At 39.8% G+C, this 20,261-nt stretch overlaps 1 protein-coding gene across 1 annotated transcript; it reads left to right on the plus strand.

The window, feature by feature from the left end:
• Positions 1–10,953: 10,953 nt before the first annotated feature.
• LOC118588760 (keratin-associated protein 9-1-like) lies at positions 10,954–18,413 on the plus strand. Its single transcript, XM_036195306.1, has 2 exons — positions 10,954–11,470; positions 17,902–18,413. Exons 1-2 carry the CDS (start codon positions 10,954–10,956, stop codon positions 18,411–18,413), a joined length of 1,029 nt encoding a protein of 342 aa, XP_036051199.1.
• Positions 18,414–20,261: the final 1,848 nt, after the last annotated feature.

The following is a 20,261-nucleotide window of genomic DNA, read 5'->3' on the forward strand; positions in this document are numbered from 1 at the left end:
CTAAAATCTGAGCCAAGATCTTTATATCTCTCACCAAATAACTTAACAAAACACTTCCCCAAAATAACTTTATTTAACCACTTATCTTCTCAATTGGATTTTCTTCTGTATTTCTCCAGATTTTTGTGTACTGTTTTCTTCCTTCTGTTCACTTATGAGTTGTGTCCCTGTAAGCAAGAAATTTTAATAAACTCTGTGCTATCATCATTCCATATTGTCTATCATTTTATTTTGATAAATCACTTAATGAAAAGTCCACATAAACAATAGACTTTCTAGTGTTCAACGTGGTACCCTGCTTTAGTAACACTAGCATTGTGGTGAACACTAGATCCATGGAGAGTTTCTTGCTAGAATAATTGAAAATACCCAATGGTTGCCATCTTCCTAGTTCCTCCACCTCAGCTCCCATAAACCAAGGGTCGGTTCTCTCCTTTGATGTCTGACTTTTATAACATCATTTGGGTGGAATTATTTACAACAGTGGCTTTTCTGTCATATTTTCTTTATCATTTACTTGTCAAAGAGCATCTCAGTTTCAGCCACATCTTATCACTTCTTAATTAGAATGGCATGAACTTGGGAGTGTCAATATCCCTCTAGGGTTCTGATTTCCACCATATCATTTGCTAGAAAATGGGTGTGTAAGATTATCATATTGAATGAAATAAACTAAACTCAATAAGACAAAATATCAACCAAATGCTCTCATTTGGAAACCCAAGATTTTACAGAGAAACACAAATATTATAGATTGTCTGTGAGAAAGAGGACCACTGTCAAGGGAGGATCTATGAAAGAGCAAATATCATCAAAGTACATGTGTACATGATATACTTAAAGGGACTTCATAGATTTCCTCACTATATTCAATAAATGGGCATGATGAAAAATAAAATTTAAATTAAAAAAGGATTCTGATTTCAGTGAACTTGAACAAATAAATACCCTGAGATATGACTACTGGTTCATAAAATACCTTTACTTTTGTTTGGTTTTGTTTTTGAGGCATCTTTGTAATGTTCTGCACACCTGATCTTCTTCATATTCCCACTACTGTGTAAAAGTTCCATTTGTGAGGCTAGAGAGATGGCTCAGCTGTTAAGAGCACACATGTCTGTTGAGGAACACCCGGATCCAATTCCCAGCATCCACATAGAAGCTCACAACCACCTGGAATTGTACATCCAAAACATCCAATACCCTCTTCTGACATCCCTGAGCATGTGCTGTACATACATACATGCAAGCAAAATATTCATATACATAAAACATAATAAATAAATCATTTTAATTTTTTTTTAATTTGAAGAGCCCCAATTTCTCCACATACATGTCAACACCTTTCACTCTCTTCTTTTTCTGATACTAGACAGACAACATTCTAATACTATGATTTGTAAACAATCAAATAATATTCCAGTGCTTGGTGATATCTTATGCCATCAGGGAAAAATAAAAAAGACAAGGAAGGTGTCCCTCTGCTGTGCTGCACTGTGCAAGCCCTGTCTCTATGTAGCTTGCTGGACTCTAGACTTCCATGCTTCATCATGCAGTTTTCTTTAGTGAAATGGCATTCCTCCTTGCCACCTGCACCAGGGCCTGCTCTCCTCATCTCTCAGTTACTCTTTTCTGCAAGTTGCCTGTTACACAAGATGGCTCTGTAGCTACTTGTGTTATTCTCTTTAAACAACAACAACAACAAAAGCAGAGTCTCTCTGTAGCCATGGCTGTCCTGGAGCTCTCTCTGTAAACTTCCCTGGATTGGACTCAAAGAGATCTGCTTGCCTCTGCCTCCCAATTACTGGGATTAAAGATATGATGATGCACACTTGATACCTGTGCTACTTTTAAGTTGCACCCTCTAAAGGGTCTGACCTCTTCACTTCTGTCTTGAACACTTGGATGTGCAGTTTTAGTGACAAGATTTCTTACTGAGTGTAAATTTTTGCTACCGTTTAAAGCTCTCTCAAACCCAGAAAATGTCTTTTTCTGGAACCCAGAGTTCAGATTTCATACATGACCCTTCTCTAGACAGCCATGAAGACATCCAGGACCTTGGCTATTCCTAGGAAACAGAGTACTGTAGGAATCCGAGGTAAAGGGCTTCTGCTCTAAGAGACACTATGCTGACCTGAAGTCCACCCTGAGATTCATTACCATCCTATTATACACCTCCGTAACTAATTCCTGCCTGCCTATGTTACCACCAGCCAGCCAGCTTTCAACCCAAACTCCAGCCAGGTCATGGGAGAGTTAAAGGAATAGGAAGTCCACCAACACTGAATTTCCACCCTGAATGGTTCAAGGATGATGTTCTTATTCGTTATCTAAAATCTTCCTCTGTCTCCCCTGACCCACAGGAAATCCTCTTATCCTTCTTTTATAGAAAATGTTGCATGGCCTGTCACCTCTCCCTTCCTGTACTCTGGCCAAGAATGAGGGCCATGGCTCAGTGGTATCATAGCTTTTCCCATGACTCCCAAAGGGATAAGAAGACCTGGTTTGGCGTCATGCTGGTGGCTGTGTCAGAGTGGCAGTGGATGGCAATTGAAATTCAAGATGTCAGCCCATCAGAAGGAAACTCTCTGATGGGTCAATCTCAGTTAGGCAAGGCTGTGAGACCACAGACCCTGAAATGTCTTTTGCTTCTGCTATGCCTTCACATGCTTGTTGATACTGTCTTTCTCTGGTATCTGGCATGGTGTGAATGCATGTGGGAGATACCCACTGCCTGTGGTGTAGTGTGTTTATCTCATGGAAACATCCCATTCTACTGGGCGTTTTTACCTATGAATTTTCATGAAGATTATATTTCTGTAAATTGTACTAATTGATAATAATAATGAAAGTATATACTGAATTTTGATGAATAAATACAAATACAAGGAAATGTTACATAGCTAGGGCCTATGAGTTAATCCTAAGAAGTTGCATTAGATCAAAGCCCAAGTTAATGATTAAGGAAAACAAATGAGTCCCCCAGGAGTCAGGCTGACTCTGATTTTCTTAATGCAGAAAAGTTGCAGTCATGGGTTTCAGTGTGCACCATTAGCTGAAACAAAGCTTCAAAATAGCTTCAGGTTAAACCAGATACTTTACTAATAGTTTTAAGATAAATAACCCCAGAAAACAATCTAAACTTCACAAGGACACATAGCTGAGCTTTCTGATTCATTAGGCTAGGGTCAAAAATGCAAAGTAGCCCTATTGTTGCTAGCTGACATACTTTCTTTCCTAGGTCTGGTTGATGATTAAAGGTGATTATTAATTCCTTGTACCTATTCCTGACCTCAATTTTCTGATACAAAAAAAAAACTATTGATGAATGGGTATATATCCTAAAGATTCAAAGTTCAACTGACCAACTTGTTTTTTTATGCATAGAATTTTAGTTTTGTGACTCCTTTAAGAGTCCTTATAAAATTACCTTTCAAGTAATAAAGTAGATAATAAGGTGATTGATTCTTTATTTGTAACTGCAATTTCTAGCCTGCCAATAAAAGTGTTGGTTGAGAAAAAAATACTCTTTGTTTGCCCATGTTCTATTAATCTGTGAAAAGTTACTTAGATATATTTTGTCGATTATCAGAGTGACTCTGTTTTTAATCATATAAGGGAGATGTAAAACATCATTTTAATTGTATTCATCATAATCACTTATTTGAAAAACATAATCTAATCTCATTATGATCACTATATTTCCCAAAAGATTTTATTGGGTTATATAAGGTGTATATATATATAGAGAGAGAGAATGAAAGAAAAACTGAGCAGAATAAAGAAGGAAACTACCAAGAGAGTGTGTCTTTTTCTCTAACCCACTCAGACAGAAAAGTCTAGTATGCACTGATGCTGTGGATTTCCCTATGAGCCCTGTGCTGCCTGGAGGCTGGTCCACTAGGCAGCAATGGTGAGAGAATAGAAATCCTTCTATTCTAGCCCTTCATGACATGTGTTAAAGCCAGTTATGAGTTTATTGCTATAGAAGTCAAACATTTATGAGTGTATCAATGTATGAACATTTGCATACAGTTTTTATGTGCACCATATGAGTGCAGTGCCCACAAAGGCTAGAATAGAGCATCTGATCCCTTGGGATAGAGTTACAGACAGTTGTGAGCTGCCATATGGGTGCTGAGAAGAGAATCTCGGCTCTCTACAAGAGCATCCAGTGCTCTTAACAACTGAGACACCTTCCTCACACCCCAAAGTGTCTTCTTCACCAACTCAGAGCTTCATCTATGATGTCTTTGAAAGTGTGAATGTCTCTCTTAGTAGAGTAGCTAGCTGTCTTCCCAAAGGCTAGAGAGCTTGCCTGTTTTTGTGCTTGAAGATCTATTGATAATCTGGTAGCATCAGCTTCTTGGCTATGTTTAGTTAGCAAGCACATTTCTCCAGTTTCTCTTCAGTGAGTTTAGCTGACACATTCTTTTTTTTAACATTAAACCTCTATAAGCGAAAAGAGGCAAAAGGCAGAATGCTATAACCTATAAGTGCTCAGAAGAAACATTAACAGGTAAAATATTAGTGTGCTACTATGAATCTAAGCATAGACTTTTAACAGGATAGCTGTGTTGTCTTTTTTCTATTTTTGAGCAATTTTAATTTTATAGTTATTATTATTTAATTTATTATATATACAGATATATAATGCACACTGACTACCCTTACCCCCTACTTTCCCTTATTTCACTGGCACCCATATCTACCCATCCCCTTCATACAAATCTCTTTTCCATACTCATTTTTATTTCCATGTGTGACCCAGAGTTTAAACAGGGCTGCCCATGTGACCATGGGTTTGGAACTATCCAATGGAGCATGATGAGCTCAGCAGTGGGCACCAAACTGACTCTTCCTCTTCCAGAATTTATCAACAGCCAATAGTTAACAATGAAGCATTGGGTCTTATGAGCCACTCTCCCATCCGGCATTGATTATTGACAGGGCAAATCTTGTGCATGTTAAGTGAAAGTCACTACAGTTGCTATGAGGTTGTAAAAATCAATGGATGTCTTCATCCTTGGAGGATAACATTCTACAGACATTCTCCCATCTTCCACCTCTTACATTCTTCCTGCCCCTTTTACTCAGTTTTCTCTGAGGCTTATACTGAGTGGTATAATTGTCTTCCTTAGTGCTGGTCCATCAATCATCATGTATTCTCAGCATCTTGGACAGCCATGAGACTGTGAATTCACTACTATTGGCTGCAGAGAGGCTTATCTGATTAAGGATGAGAAAATAGCTTTGGTCTATAGGAATAAGCACAGATATTTAGAAGGCAGTTTGGTGGCATATCAATGAGTTAAACAATAGCAGTATAAGTTCCTCCCTCATACCTATGAACTTCCCAGTCATGGGTGATTAAATGGGTTTACAATACCAGGTATGGATTCCTTCCTGTGCAGCATGCCTCAAGTATATCTGAAGGGTATAAATACTTGTGTCATTGTTACACAAGGTAGACATGTTTGCTTGGCAGGTTGCTTTTGTAGTTTGTAGTGTTCAAAGTTAGGAAAGACTGTTGATAACAGACACAACCCTCAGCACCACCACAGTAACCTCTATAGTCCCTTCTGGCACTTTGATATCTCACCCTAGGGAGGAAGCTTCCAACTCAGTTCCAGATTGCTTTCTCTGGCCATGGTGTGTGCTATCATCAGCCATTTGGTCTTATTCTCTATTTCTGATAGCCAACATGAATAACAGCCCTTGTTAGTGGACTAACAAGAGCTTGTCCTGTTTGGGGTGGTCAGGGGAGAGGAGTCTCTGTTTCAAAAGAGGTGGATGGCATGTGTGATAATAACACCTGAGATTGTCCTCCAGCCCCTGGTGCACACACATATGAACACACACATATGGTTGTATGCATACATATGTGCATTAAAACGTACCAATAACATATAGTAGAGGAGAACACATCCCCTTTAACAGACAGCACTGAGAAACTGAGATGTCTAATTGTACAAGACTGATACTAGACCCCTGTCTCTCACTCTAGACAAAACCTAACATAGAATGGAACACACTCCATTCTGGCCCCAACTAATGCTTCTTCTCATATATGAATCTGATTAGATTTGTGTGTTTATCTTGGAATGCCTATAGAGGCCAGGGAGATAGACAGGGACCAATGATGTGGGAAGCCCTTAAGAGACAGGAGACAGTAGAACACATGCCAATAAAAATAGGGAGGTAGACTATTGTGGTGGAAATGTTTGCAAGGAGCTAGTAATAGGGGAATGGAGAATAATACAGAGTGGAGGGGAGAGTTAATCAAAACTAATATTGTGTTAAAAGTTAACTGGAGACCAATTATTTTTTACACTAGATTACAAGTATAATAAGAAGAGTCTGAATGGATGCACCCTGCATGGACAGTGCAGCTCCCAGAAGCTGTAGACAATTAAACAAAATCCTAGTTCAGAGTATGTGATAAAACCCTATGGGAAGCCCACAGGTCTCCATAAAAAAAACACACTATTAGCTTTTCTTTTGATTGCCCACCAGACCAGTAGTAAGACTCTTGTTCAAAAGACCAAGTCAGTTGAAGACATCATATACTTTGATTACAGGATATAGAGAAAAGAAGCCAGAATTGAACTGGATGTTTCCTTCCTGCTAGCTATCATCATGGTACCAGCATGGTGATGCAAGTTGCCAGGGAAGAAAAACCATCAAGGGTCTTATCCAGCTACAAATCCTGCAAGCTTCTTTACCAACTAGTCAGGAAAGATGTGCTCTATTTGTGCAACAGTGGAATGAGTATTAAGGTAGTAACCAATCACTTTTTGACTCAATGAAATTCCTTTTATTGAAGAAATTCATGTATAATATGTACTGAACATCTGGTCCAAAGACCATAGCTGGGGAGCTCATTGAACCTAGGACAGAAACTATACTGATATTGTGATAAACACCATGTCAAACTGACTTCTAAATATTAAAGATTTACCTTTAAATTCTTGCTGCTCTCATCTCTGGAGAGAGAAACTTCTGTTTGCTGTGGGTGATGATGGTTCTGGCAGAGACACATGACCGGTTATAGGGCTTAAAATAAGCAATTGCTGAGTATAGTCCTAAACAGATATCAATATTATGCCCTCCAAGGCTCAGGAAACAGCTTGAAAGAGAGGACAAAATGATCTAAATGCCAGATGATGGGGAGGAGTGCTGTGGACTATAGCTTTCTGAAAGAGATAGGATCTATTAATATTTCATCATAGATGTTCGAGGGGTTCATGAGTCCCCATTCCTCCTTGAAGAGCTACTGACAATTATTGGCCCCTGGGGGAGAAAGAGTGATTTTCTTCAGAAGTGAAACCAGAGTTATGATGCTCATAACTGCCTACCCATGCTCATGGAAGCAACTCTAATTAAACTGAGTGGGATGGACACACACACACACACACACACACACACACACACACACACAAAATGAACATAGGAGGGAAACATTGGAGGAAGAAAAAATGTTTCAGTGGAAGAGAGATTCAAGAGAGTGGTGAGGAAATGTAATGATCAAAATATATTATTTAAATATATGAAATTATTACAAGTCATAGCAAAACAAGCCTTTAATCCCCTCATTCAAGAGGCAGAGGTAGGAAAATCTTTGTGAGACTGAGGACAACCTGGTCTACATAGTGAACTCCAAGGCCAGCCAGACCTACATAATGAGATCTTGTGTTGAAAAAAAAAGGGGAAATACTGAAATAATAATAATAAGATAATAATAATAATAATAATAATAATAATAATAAATGATTAAAATAAAAGACCTATATATAAAACTTGGAAACACTTTGAGGAAAACACTTCAGGACCTGGGCACATCACATGCAATAAGATTTTCAAAAGCTCTTCAATAGCTCAGACAATAATAGCAAGAAATGACAGATGTAATGCATCAAATTAAATGCCTTCTATGAAAATAAGGAAACAATGAACAGAGTGAAAGACAGCCAAAAGAATAGAAAAACAGAAGAAAACCCAGTCCCAAATATTCATCCAGGTAATTCATAACCAGTATAAACAATGAGTTTAGAAGTTAACAAAATTCAAAGTAAACCAATCCATAAGTGGGCCAATGTTTAGATTCCTAAAAAAAAAAGTACAAATATCTTGTAAATCCATAAAAGAAATTATAATGTAAGTAGTCATCAGGGAAATGCAAATCAAAACTACCTATGAAATTCCACCTCACCTCCGTCATGAAGGCTGCCATCAAGGAAACAAACAATAAATGCTTGGAATATAGGGAGGGAAAAAGAACTCTTTTCAATGTTGATGAGAATATAAATTGGCATAATACCTATGGAAATCAGTTTGGAGTTTCCTCAAAAAGCTAAAAATAAGATAGCCACAGGATCAAGCTACATTATTCCTCTTTATGCATCTAAAGAAACCAAAGGTGGTATACAATGGAGAAATGTCTGCCAATAGCTATCAAGCGACTATTACATTAGTCAGTTTGTAAGGTCAGTCCAAGAGCCCATCATTGTATTTAATGAACAGATACAATGTGTATATATAAGTGACTGAAATCATTCAGTCTTAAAGAATGTGATTACTTAATTTGCAGCAAAAGGTTGAAAATGGAGTTGCCATATTAGGGAAATAAACAAGATTCAGAAGGGCAAGAATTGCATATGGAAATTAGAAGAAAAAAAAGGACATGAACATAACAGGGGAGAAAAATAGACCTGGGTGAGCAGCAGCGTGTGTGACAGAGGGCATTATGACCTGGGTGAGTGTGATCAGAGTGTGCTGTGCACAGACAGGAAGATGTCACTATCAAATACATTATTTTGTAAAGTTAACATATGCTAATAAAATCCATCTGTTCTACATTCAGAAGGAATAGATGTGAGATTTATAATTAGAACACATATACTAGCACAAAAATTAAATATCTAAGAATAATCTAGTCAACTATAGGACAGACATTTGTCACATTGACCCATTTAGAAGAATTAACTTTTTCATAAATGTGTTCAGAAGATGTGAAGGGCTCTGTAACCTGAAAATGTTTTCTTTCTTTGGCTTAAAATAACATCACATCATTCTATTATGGTGTTATTTAATATGTAAATACTACTATGCATGAAGAGTAGCTAAAAAATATACAAAGGAATAAACATTTCAAAAAGGATCCTATAATCAATTATCAACATAGTTACACACCAAAAAGAAATGTTCATATCAACTGGCCAAAAGTGCCATATAAAGCTTTTATCAAATTATTCATTTGAATTTACACAAGCTGCAAACAGGCTGCAGGTTTCTAGAAAAAAACCCACACAGAAATTGTGTCAAATTAATTCATGGGAAGAATACAGGCCAATGAGTGGAAGAAAGGAGAGATCACACTGATGGATTTCACAATCATAAGCTGAATGGAGGAGCCAAATATACTTTTCATTTGCAAAAGGGCAAAGAAGCCAAAGGTGGCATCACTAGCTGAAAAGAAAAGTTGACACAGAACAAACATCTCTCCTTGAAAAAAAAATGAGAGAATGTCATTTTTAAAAAGAGTGAATATTTATTTCTTACCTGATTCATAACAACAGACATGTTCATCTTGTGATTCTCTCTCCATCATGACATTATTTTATTCCCTTTCAAAATATAGTAGGACTTGCAAATATTCTAAATAAATTTAAGTATATTTGCATCATTAGACATCATTTCAACCTATCTTTTATCCATAACCACACACAGAGAAAAGCAACAGAAGAAGATAATCAAGAAGGGTTCACAAAATGAGATGGTAAACAGAAGGACAGGCAGACAGGCAGAAGGAAAAAAAACACAAAGACAGGGAAGAACACTAACCTGAGAGCACTGAATTTATTATAAATCAGCAGTTACATGCTTGCTCAAGTTTGCCTCAGGTGAATTGGTATATGGCAGAAATCTCAACATGATCCTCCTGGTAAGCACCTCACCAAAGGAGAAGTCAGGAACAATAAACACACAAACACACACACATTTTCTCACTATAACCTATTTCCATTCCCACTTCTGTCCTCCAGTGTTCCCTGATATGGAACATGTTATGCCACACCAAGTGCCTTTGAGAAACATGGGAGGAGCTGCTAAAGAAACATGTCTGCGTCAATCTGAAGTGGAGATTTCGTGTGTAAAAGGACAGAGACCCAACCACTCCATCACTGTGAATAGCTAGAACCATCATGCAGAAACTTATGAACTAAGGGCTATAGGGAAATATTCTTTTACACTGTGTGAAGAAGTGTCATTGTGATAGGTTTGATAAAGAGCTGAGTGGCCAGTAGCTAGGTAGGAAAAGGTTAAGCAGAACTTCTGGAGACAGAGAAGCCTAAGAAAAAGAAAGGAGTCTCCAGCCAGATGCAGAGGAAGCAGCATATGCACGAGGAGAGGTAAAAGCCATGAACCACAAAACACCACACAGATTAAAAGAAATAGGTTAATGTAAGTTGGAAGAGATAGTTAGAAACAAGGCTAAGCTAAGGTCAAACTTTTATAATTAATAATAAATCCCTAAAGCACTTTTGTGAGCTGGTGGCCCAAAGAAAACTCCACCTACAAAGGGGAGACAAAATATAGACAAACAGATACTCTGACTCTCCCAAGACTGCAAGGGCCACCACATGACCAGATGATGATCAAGGATACAGTGAGAACTGTAGTGCAATAGCCTTCCCATTATTGAGAGAGTTCCTAGAAGTTATTCAGGAATAAGAATCAGATCAAACTTTCCAATGATGCATAGCATTCGGAAACACTTCCTTAAGAACCATAAATTGAATATGGAAAATGATGTAAACAACATCAAGAAAAAAACAACCTGCTGATTATTACAAACCGAAGAGGCCTGACATATAAAAGGTCCAGAATGCAAGAACTCACCATATTGTGGAAAACTCACCTGTGAACAGGAACCCTCCAACCACAATTCACACCATGACCAACTCCTGCTGCTCCTCTTGCTGGCAGCACACCTGTTGTGAAACCACCTGCTGCAGGACAACCTTATGTAAGAAAACCTGTGAGACCAGCTACTGCTGCCAGCCCTGCTGCCAACCCAGCTGCCAGCCCAGCTGCTGCAAGACCATCTGCTGCAGAACCACCTGCTGTAAGCCATCCTGTGTGGACAGCTGCTGCCGGCCATGCTGCCAGCCCAGCTGCTGCAAGACTATCTGCTGCAAGACCACCTGCTGTAAGCCAACATGTGTGAGCACCTGCTGCCAGCCCTGCTGCCAGACCTGCTGCTGTGAAACCACCTGCTGCAAGACCACCTGCTGTAAGCCAACATGTGTCACCACCTGCTGCCAGCCCTGCTGCCAGCCCAGCTGCTGCAAAACCATCTGCTGCAGGTCCACCTCCTGTAAGCCAACATGTGTGACTCCCTGCTGCCAGCCCAGCTGCTGTGAACCCAGCTGCTGCCAGCCCTGCTATTGTGAGCCCAGCTGCTGCCAGCCTAGCTGCTGCCCAACCTGCTATGAAACTACCTGCTACTAGAGGATCTGCTGTAAACCTACTTAGGTGACCAGCAGGTGCTTCCCGCCCTGCAGCTGTGAGTCCATCTACTGCCACACTAGCTGATGGACAACTTTCCAACAGAACAATACCCAAGGAATTGTACTTCTGTCACACCAATCTTGCCATGTGGATATAAGCTCACATCTGATTTTAAGGCTATCACCACTTTGGAAGCCTGTCAGTCACCTTGATGGAATGCAAGTCCACTCACTCCATGTCTCTCTCCTTTTCTCTCTGCTTCTCTTCTGACCTCAGATCTTGATCCTTCCCTCTGAACAGCTGAAAAAGATGTATTAATTAAAATTATCAAGAATGTATGGAAACTTAATAAATTCTGGACTATTATTCATTCCATATTGTCTGTCATTATTACACTTTGATAAATCACTTGGTAGTAGCTCCACATGCACAAAAGCCTTTTTATTGTGCAATATATTAAGGTCTCTCTATATCTAGCTAGCACACACACACATGCACACACACACACACACACACACACACACACACACACACACTTTTGTTAAAATTCCTTCCCTGCTGGAGACATAAACAGCATCTACTCCTCCTAAGGACCCACCAAAGAAGGATTACACCAAAGTTGACTCTGAGGAGCCCACAATTTTTTGATATTTCTACAGAGAAAGGTAGGGGATGCTGGAGGAGTGTGGGTTTGCCTGGCTGAAATGGATACACTGGAATGTCTTTACTTTGCAGGGATGAGGACTTACCAGTAGCTACATGGACTGATCCCAAACTGTAGCCAGAGTTTTCCTGCCCAGTCCACACTCAGGACAGATCTCTCTCACCTGCCAGTCCCACAGCCACTCAGACTCAATTTAGTAAACACACAGAGGCTTATATTGCTCACAAACTATATGGTCATGGCAGGCTTCTTGCTAACTGTTCTTATACCTTAAATTAACTCATTTCTATTAATCTATAAGTTGCCACGTGACATGTGGCTGACTGGTATCATGTCATGGCAGTGGCTGGCAGCAACTCTCTGACTCAGCCTTCCACTTTCCAGAATTCTCTTCTCTGCTTGTCCCGCCTATATTTCCTGCCTGGCTACTAGCCAATCAGCATTTTATTTACACACAGTGATATCCACAGCACCACATGTAGACTTCTCTGCCACCCTCCAAAGACCACCTATAATTAGAGCAGAGGCACCTACAACTGGTGTAGAGTTAGCTGGATACTCATGCGAGGGACTCATGGACACACACACACCCACTTCTCTGTGAGGGATGTATACAGTAACCAAGCCCAACTGGGACCATCTTTTACAAAGGGCCATTGATGAATGCTCCAAGATGGTGGTTGCTTGGCTCAGAGGACAGTATTGTAACACACACACACACACACACACACACACACACACACACACAGTCACAAGAGGAGACAGAGACAGAGAGAAGCCAATGCCATCCATCAGATCTCTGGGACAACTGGAAGTTAACAACCAATGGTTACCAGCTCCCTATGGTCTTTACCCCATTCCCTGGAAAGAATCTTCCTGCTTTTCTTTTTTTCCTTAACATTATGGAATGAATGTGGTACACTTCCTTCCCTTTTTAGTTCAAAGAAGAGTTTGAAAAACATAAAATTTGATTGATTTCAGCAGTGACTTTGTTCTGTCTTTTCTTTGGGAAAGGATCATGATTTATAGTATCAGTCTCCGTGTTCATTAATGGTCTGTTCAGGCTTTATTTTAGTTAGGTCATATGTATTTAGAAATGAATCCATTTTATCAAAGTTTTCCTGCTTTGGGGAAAATGATTTTGGCAGTATCTCCTAATGATCTGAATTTCACTGGGGTCTACTGTGACATCTCCATTTCTTTTCTGATTTTATTTATTTTGATATTCTCATTCTTTTTTTAAATTAATTGGGCCATAGGTTTATCAAACTTGTTAGGCTTTTTAAAGAACCAGCTCACTTTTGGCTGATGCTATATATTGTTCTTTTAGTCTCTGTCTCATTTTCTGGTTTTATTTCATGCTATCTACTAAGTTATAGATTAGCTGCTTACTGTTATTCTTGTGTGTTCAGGTGCATCATTAGGTTGTTTATTTGTGACTTCGCTTGGGTTTTGCATGTGGGAACACTTAGAGCTATAAACTTTTTTGAATGCCTTAACTGTTCCCTAGAGGAGCTGATATCCTGTCTTTTGATTCTCATTTGTATCTAAGGAATTTTAATTTCTTCCCTATTTCTTCAATGACCCACATATTCCCTCAGAAGGATCCTCTTCAGCCTCTAAGAATTCATGCAGTTTCTGCACACACTCTTACTATTGGTTACTCTATGGTAGTCTGATAGAATACAAGGAGTGGTGTCCTTTTTTGTACTTGTTAAGACTTGCTTTGTGGCCTAGGATGTGTTAATTTTGGGAAAGATTCCATGTGCTGCTGAAAAGAATGAGTCTTCCTATGTGTGCGGCAGAATATTCTGTGTATGTCTATTAAGTCCAGTTGACATATGGTAGAATATAATCCTAAAGTTTCTTTACTGAGGTTCACTTTCATAATCTATGATATTGAGGTTCAATATGAGAGTGAGCGCTAAACTCTCCCAATTGCTACCTTGGGCTACATTTTCTGTAGAGCCAGGACTGAGACAAGGGTCCCCACTATCTCTACTCTTTTTCTGTATCGTGATTAGTCTCAGTCAGAGCAAGGAGACAAGAGACAGCCATGAAAGGAACTACAACACGACAGGAGGAGCAAAACTGTGTCTGCTCACAGGTTCATGATTCTGTAAATTGAAAGGCTTCATGGACTCTGCCAGAAAACTTTTATGTTTAGCAAGCACTTTTAATTTGCAAAACACAAAACCAACACATGAAACTCAGTAGCTTACATAGCAATAATGAACCCACTGTGGTGGAGATTAAGAAAATCATTCCCTTCATGATAGCTCCTCACACACAAAGTTCTTATGCATGAACTTCACCAGGATGTGAAAGACCAGTGCAATAAAAACTTTAACATGTTGGGGGGGAAAAATGATAGGCGATATCAAAGGATGCAAAAACCTCCCACAAAGAAAACACTTTAGCACATGGGCACAGGCAGTAAGATCCTCAACAGCTCTTCAAGAGATCAGAAAATAACAGCAAGAGATGACAGATGGAATGCATCAAATTAAATGGCTTCAATGAAAATAAGGAAAAAATGAACATAGTAAAAGACAGCCAACAGAATAGAAACACAGAAGGAAACCATTTTCCACCCGTTCATTTGGGGGATTCATATCCAGAAAATACAAATGATTTTAGAAATTAACAACACAATTTCAAAGTAAACCAATCCATAAATTGGGCCAAAGGTCCTAATAGCTGAGAAAAAGTACAAATGGCCAGCAAATTCATGAAAAGAGTATGAAATAGTCATTAGGGAAATGCAAATCAAAACCACCTTTGAAATTCCACCTCACCCCCATCAGGAAGGCTGCCATCCAGGAAACAAACAATAAATGCTTAGGTTATAGGGAGAAAAAAAGAATTCTTTTCAGTGTTGATGAGAATGTAAGTTGGCATAATACCTATGGAAATCAGTTTGGAGTTTCCTTCAAAAAGCCAAAAATAAAATTGTCACATGATCCAACTGCATTACTCCTCTGCACACATCTAAAGAAACCAAAGATGGTATACAATGGACAAATGTCTGCCACCACGGCCATAAGCAACTATTCCTTTAGTCTGTTTGTAGGTCAGCCCAAGTGCCCATCCATGGATTTAATGATCAAGTACAATGTGTAATATATAAGTTATTGAAATCATTCAGTCTTAAAGAATGTGATTGCTTGATTTGCACACAAAAGGTTAGAAATAGAGTTGCTGTATTAGGGGAAATAAATGAGACTAAGAATGGTAAGTACTGCATTTGTAAATTAAAAGAAGATGATGACATGAACATAATAGGGGAGAAAAACGGACCTGGGTGAGTAGTAGTGCATGTAACAGAGGGCGTTGAGTGTGATCAGAGTGTGCTCTGCACAGATAGGAAGATATTGCAATCAAGTATATCATTTGGTAAAATTAATATATGGTAACCAAAATTCAGTTTTCTACCTTTCAGAAGCAGTAGATGTGAGGATTGTAATTAGAACACATAAAATAGCATTAAGATTAAACAATTTTAATTATATTTAATATAAGAATAATCTAGTCAACTATAGGCCAGACATTTGTCACATTGACCCATTTAGAAGAATTGACTTTTTTATAAATATGATCAGAGGGTGTGGAGGGCTCTGTAACCTGAAATTGTTATCTCTCTTTCTCTCTCTCTCTCTCTCTCTCTCTCTCTTTCTCTCTCTCTCAGTTTGCTTTAAATAGCATCAGATCGTTACATTACAGTGTTATGTAGTACTCAAATTTTATTGCTATGTGAGAAAGAAGTATGGCTAAAAGTACAAAGGAATCACCATTTAGAAAGAATTGTATAATCAATTATCCACAGTTACATACCCAACAGAAATGTTCATATCTACTTGACAAAGTGCCATATGAACCTTTTATCACATCTTTAAATTTAATTTAAACTAGCTGCTGGTTTCTAGAAAGAAAACCCACACAGAGATTGTGTCAATTCATTCATGGAGAGAACATGGGCCAATGAGAAGAAGAGAGATTACATCATTTACACTGATGCTTTTCACAATACTAAGCTGAATGAAGAAGCCAATTGTGATTTTTATTTTCCAAGGTGCAATGAAGTCAAACATGGCATCATTGGATGAAAAGAAATGTTGACACAGAGCAATCATCTTGCCTTGAAAGAAAAATGAGAGAATGTCATCCGAAAATGAATGAATTTTTATATCTTACCTGACTAATAACAACACAGACATGTTCTTTTTGTGATACTCTTTCCATCATAACATTATTTATTCCCTTTCAAAAGGTGTAATAGACCTTACAAATGTTTTAAATAAATTTAAGCATATTCACATCATTAGGGATCATTTCAACCTATCTCAAATCCATCACTTCCCATCACTGAACACAGAGTAAAGCAATAGAGGAAGAAAACAAAGAAGGGATCACAAAATGAATTGCTAAGACAGAGGGACAGAGAGGCAGACAGAAGGAAAAATACAGAAAGACAGGGAAAGAGCACTAACCTGAGAGCACTGAATCTGCTACCTACCCGCAGCTACCTGTTTGCTGAGGTTTGCCTCGGGTGAATTGTTCTATGGCAGAAATCCCAACGTGATCCTCCTGGTGAGCACCTCAGCAAAGAAGAAGTCAGGACCAATAGAGAGACATACACACACACACACACACACACACACACACACACACACACACACACACACACACGCAGAGAGAGAGAGAGAGAGAGAGAGAGAGAGAGAGAGAGAGAGAGAGATATTTTCTCACTCTAATGTACTTCCACCTCCACATCTGTCCTCTAGTCTACACTGATATGGAACATGTTATGCCAGATATCTTCACACCAAGGGCCTTTGAGACAGACTGGTGGAGGAGCTGCTAAAGAAACATTTGTCTGGGCCAATCTGAAATGAGGATTTTGTGTGTAAAAGGACAGAGACCCAACCATTCCATCACTGTGAACGTAGTACCATCATGCTGATACTTTAAAAGCTAGACTGTTGGGGAATATTCTTTTCCACTGTAGGAAGATGTTTCACTGCAGTTGGCTTAACAATGATCTGAATGGCCAATAGCTTGGCAGGAAGAGATTAGGCAGGACTTCTGGGGACATGATGTCTTGGGGAAGAAGAAAGACAAAGGTGCCAGCTGGACTCAGAGGAAGCAGAATATGCAGAGGAGAGCTAAGAGCCATGAGCCAGGTGATAGAATGAGGATTAATAGAAATGGGCGAATCTGAGCTATAAGGGCTAGTCAGAAACAAGCATGAGATAAGGTCAAGCTTTCATAATTAATAATAAGTTACTTTGTCATTTTTTGTTAGCTGGAGACCATAAGAAAAATCAGCATACAAAGGACAAACAAAATGTAGACAAACAGATACTCTGACTCTCCCAAGACTGCAAGGGCCACCACATGACCAGATGATGATCAAGGATACAGTGAGAACTGTAGTGCAATAGCCTTCCCTTTACTGAAAGTGGTCCTAGAAGTTATTCTGGAATAAGAATCAGATCAAACTTTCCAATGATGCATAGCATTGAAAAACACTTCCTTATGAACCATAAACTGAATATGGAAAATGATGTACACAGCATCAAGGAAAAGTCCTGCTGATTGGTCCAAACCTAAGAGGCCTGACATATAAAAGGTCCAGAATGCAAGAACTCACCATATTGTGGAAAACTCACCTGTGAACAGGAACCCTCCAACCACAATTCACACCATGACCAACTCCTGCTGCTCCTCTTGCTGCCAGCCCACCTGTTGTGAAACCACCTGCTGCAGGACAACCTTCTGTAAGCCAACCTGTGAGACCAGCTACTGCTGCCAGCCCTGCTGCCAACCCAGCTGCCAGCCCAGCTGCTGCAAGACCATCTGCTGCAGAAACACCTGCTGTAAGCCATCCTGTGTGGACAGCTGCTGCCGGCCATGCTGCCAGCCCAGCTGCTGCAAGACCATCTGCTGCAGAACCACCTGCTGTAAGCCAACATGTGTGACCACCTGCTGCCAGCCCTGCTGCTGCAAGACCACCTGCTGTAAGCCAACATGTGTCACCACCTGCTGCCAGCCCTGCTGCTGTGAAACCACCTGCTGTAAGACCACCTGCTGTAAGCCAACCTGTGTGACTGCCTGCTGCCAGCCATGCTGCCAGCCCAGCTGTTGTGAACCCAGCTGCTGCCAGCCCTGCTATTGTGAGCCCAGCTGCTGCCAGCCTAGCTGCTGCCCAACCTGCTATGAAACTACCTGCTACTAGAGGATCTGCTGTAAACCTACTTAGGTGACCAGCAGGTGCTTCCCGCCCTGCAGCTGTGAGTCCATCTACTGCCACACTAGCTGATGAACAACTTTCCAACTGAACAATGCCCAAGGCATTGTACTTCTGTCACACCAATCTTGCCATGTGGATATAAGCTCACATCTGATTTTAAGGCTATCACCACTTTGGAAGCCTGTCAGTCACCTTGATGGAATGCAAGTCCACTCACTCCCTGTCTCTCTCCTTTTCTCTCTGCTTCTCTTCTGACCTCAGATCTTGATCCTTCCCTCTGAACAGCTGAAAAAGATGTATTAATTAAAATTATCAAGAATGTATGGAAACTTAATAAATTCTGGACTATTATTCATTCCATATTGTCTGTCATTATTACACTTTGATAAATCACTTGGTAGTAGCTCCACATGCACAAAAGCCTTTTTATTGTGCAATATATTAAGATCTCTCTATATCTAGCTAGCACACACACACATGCACACACACGCACACACACACACACACACACACACACACACACACACACACACACAGTTGTTAAAAATCCTTCCCTGCTGGAGACATAAACAGCATCTACTCCTCCTAAGGAACCACCAAAGAAGGATTACACCAAAGTTGACTCTGAGGAGCCCACGATTTTTTGATCTTTCTACAGAGAAAGGTAGGGGATGCTGGAGGAGTGTGGGTTTGCCTGGCTAAAATGGCTACACTGGAATGTCTTTACTTTGCAGGGATGAGGACTTACCAGTGGCTACCTGGACTGATCCCAAACTGTAGCCAGAGTTTTCCTGCCCAGTCCACACTCAGGACAAGTCTCTCTCACCTGCCAGTCCCACAGCCACTCAGACTCAATTTAGTAAACACACAGAGACTTATATTGCTCACAAACTATATGGTCATGGCAGGCTTCTTGCTAACTGTTCTTATACCTTAAATTAACTCATTTCTATTAATCTATAAGTTGCCACGTGACATGTGGCTGACTGGTATCATGTCATGGCAGTGGCTGGCAGCAACTCTCTGACTCAGCCTTCTACTTTCCAGAATTCTCTTCTCTGCTTGTCCCGCCTATATTTCCTGCCTGGCTACTAGCCAATCAGCATTTTATTTACACACAGTGATATCCACAGCACCACATGTAGACTTCTCTGCCACCCTCCAAAGACCACCTATAATTAGAGCAGAGGCACCTACAACTGGTGTAGAGTTAGCTGAATACTCATATGAGGGACTCATGGACACACACACTCCCACTTCTCTGTGAGGGATGTATACAGTAACCAAGCCAAACTGGGACGATCTTTTACAAAGGGCCATTGATGAATGCTCCATGATGGTGGTTGCTTGGCTCAGAAGACAGTATTGTAACACACACACACACACACACACACACACACACACACACACACAGTCACAAGAGGAGACAGAGACAGAGAGAACCCAATGCCATCCATCAGATCGCTGGGACAACTGGAAGTTAACAACCAATGGTTACCAGCTCCCTATGGCCTTTACCCCATTCCCTGGAAAGAATCGTCCTGCTTTTTCTTTTTCCTTAACATTATGGAATGAATGTGGTACACTTCCTTCCCTTTTTAGTTCAAAGAAGAGTTTGAAAAACATAAAATTTGATTGATTTCAGCAGTGACTTTGTTCTGTCTTTTCTTTGGGAAAGGATCATGATTTATAGTATCAGTCTCCATGTTCATTAATGGTCTGTTCAGGCTTTATTTTAGTTAGGTCATATGTATTTAGAAATGAATCCAATTTATCAAAGTTTTCCTGCTTTGGGGAAAATGATTTTGGCAGTATCTCCTAATGATCTGAATT

This window comes from Onychomys torridus, chromosome 8, assembly GCF_903995425.1.
Source record: "Onychomys torridus chromosome 8, mOncTor1.1, whole genome shotgun sequence".
In the NCBI taxonomy this organism is placed as follows: Eukaryota; Metazoa; Chordata; class Mammalia; order Rodentia; family Cricetidae; genus Onychomys; species Onychomys torridus.

Bases quoted from the DNA above. Each gene is read 5' to 3' on its own strand.
- LOC118588760 (XM_036195306.1), top strand. From the start codon at position 10,954: ATGACCAACTCCTGCTGCTCCTCTTGCTGGCAGCACACCTGTTGTGAA. The intron at 11,471-17,901 runs CTAGCTGCTGCC...ACTCCTGCTGCT, and splicing joins TGAGCCCAGCTGCTGCCAGC to CCTCTTGCTGCCAGCCCACC.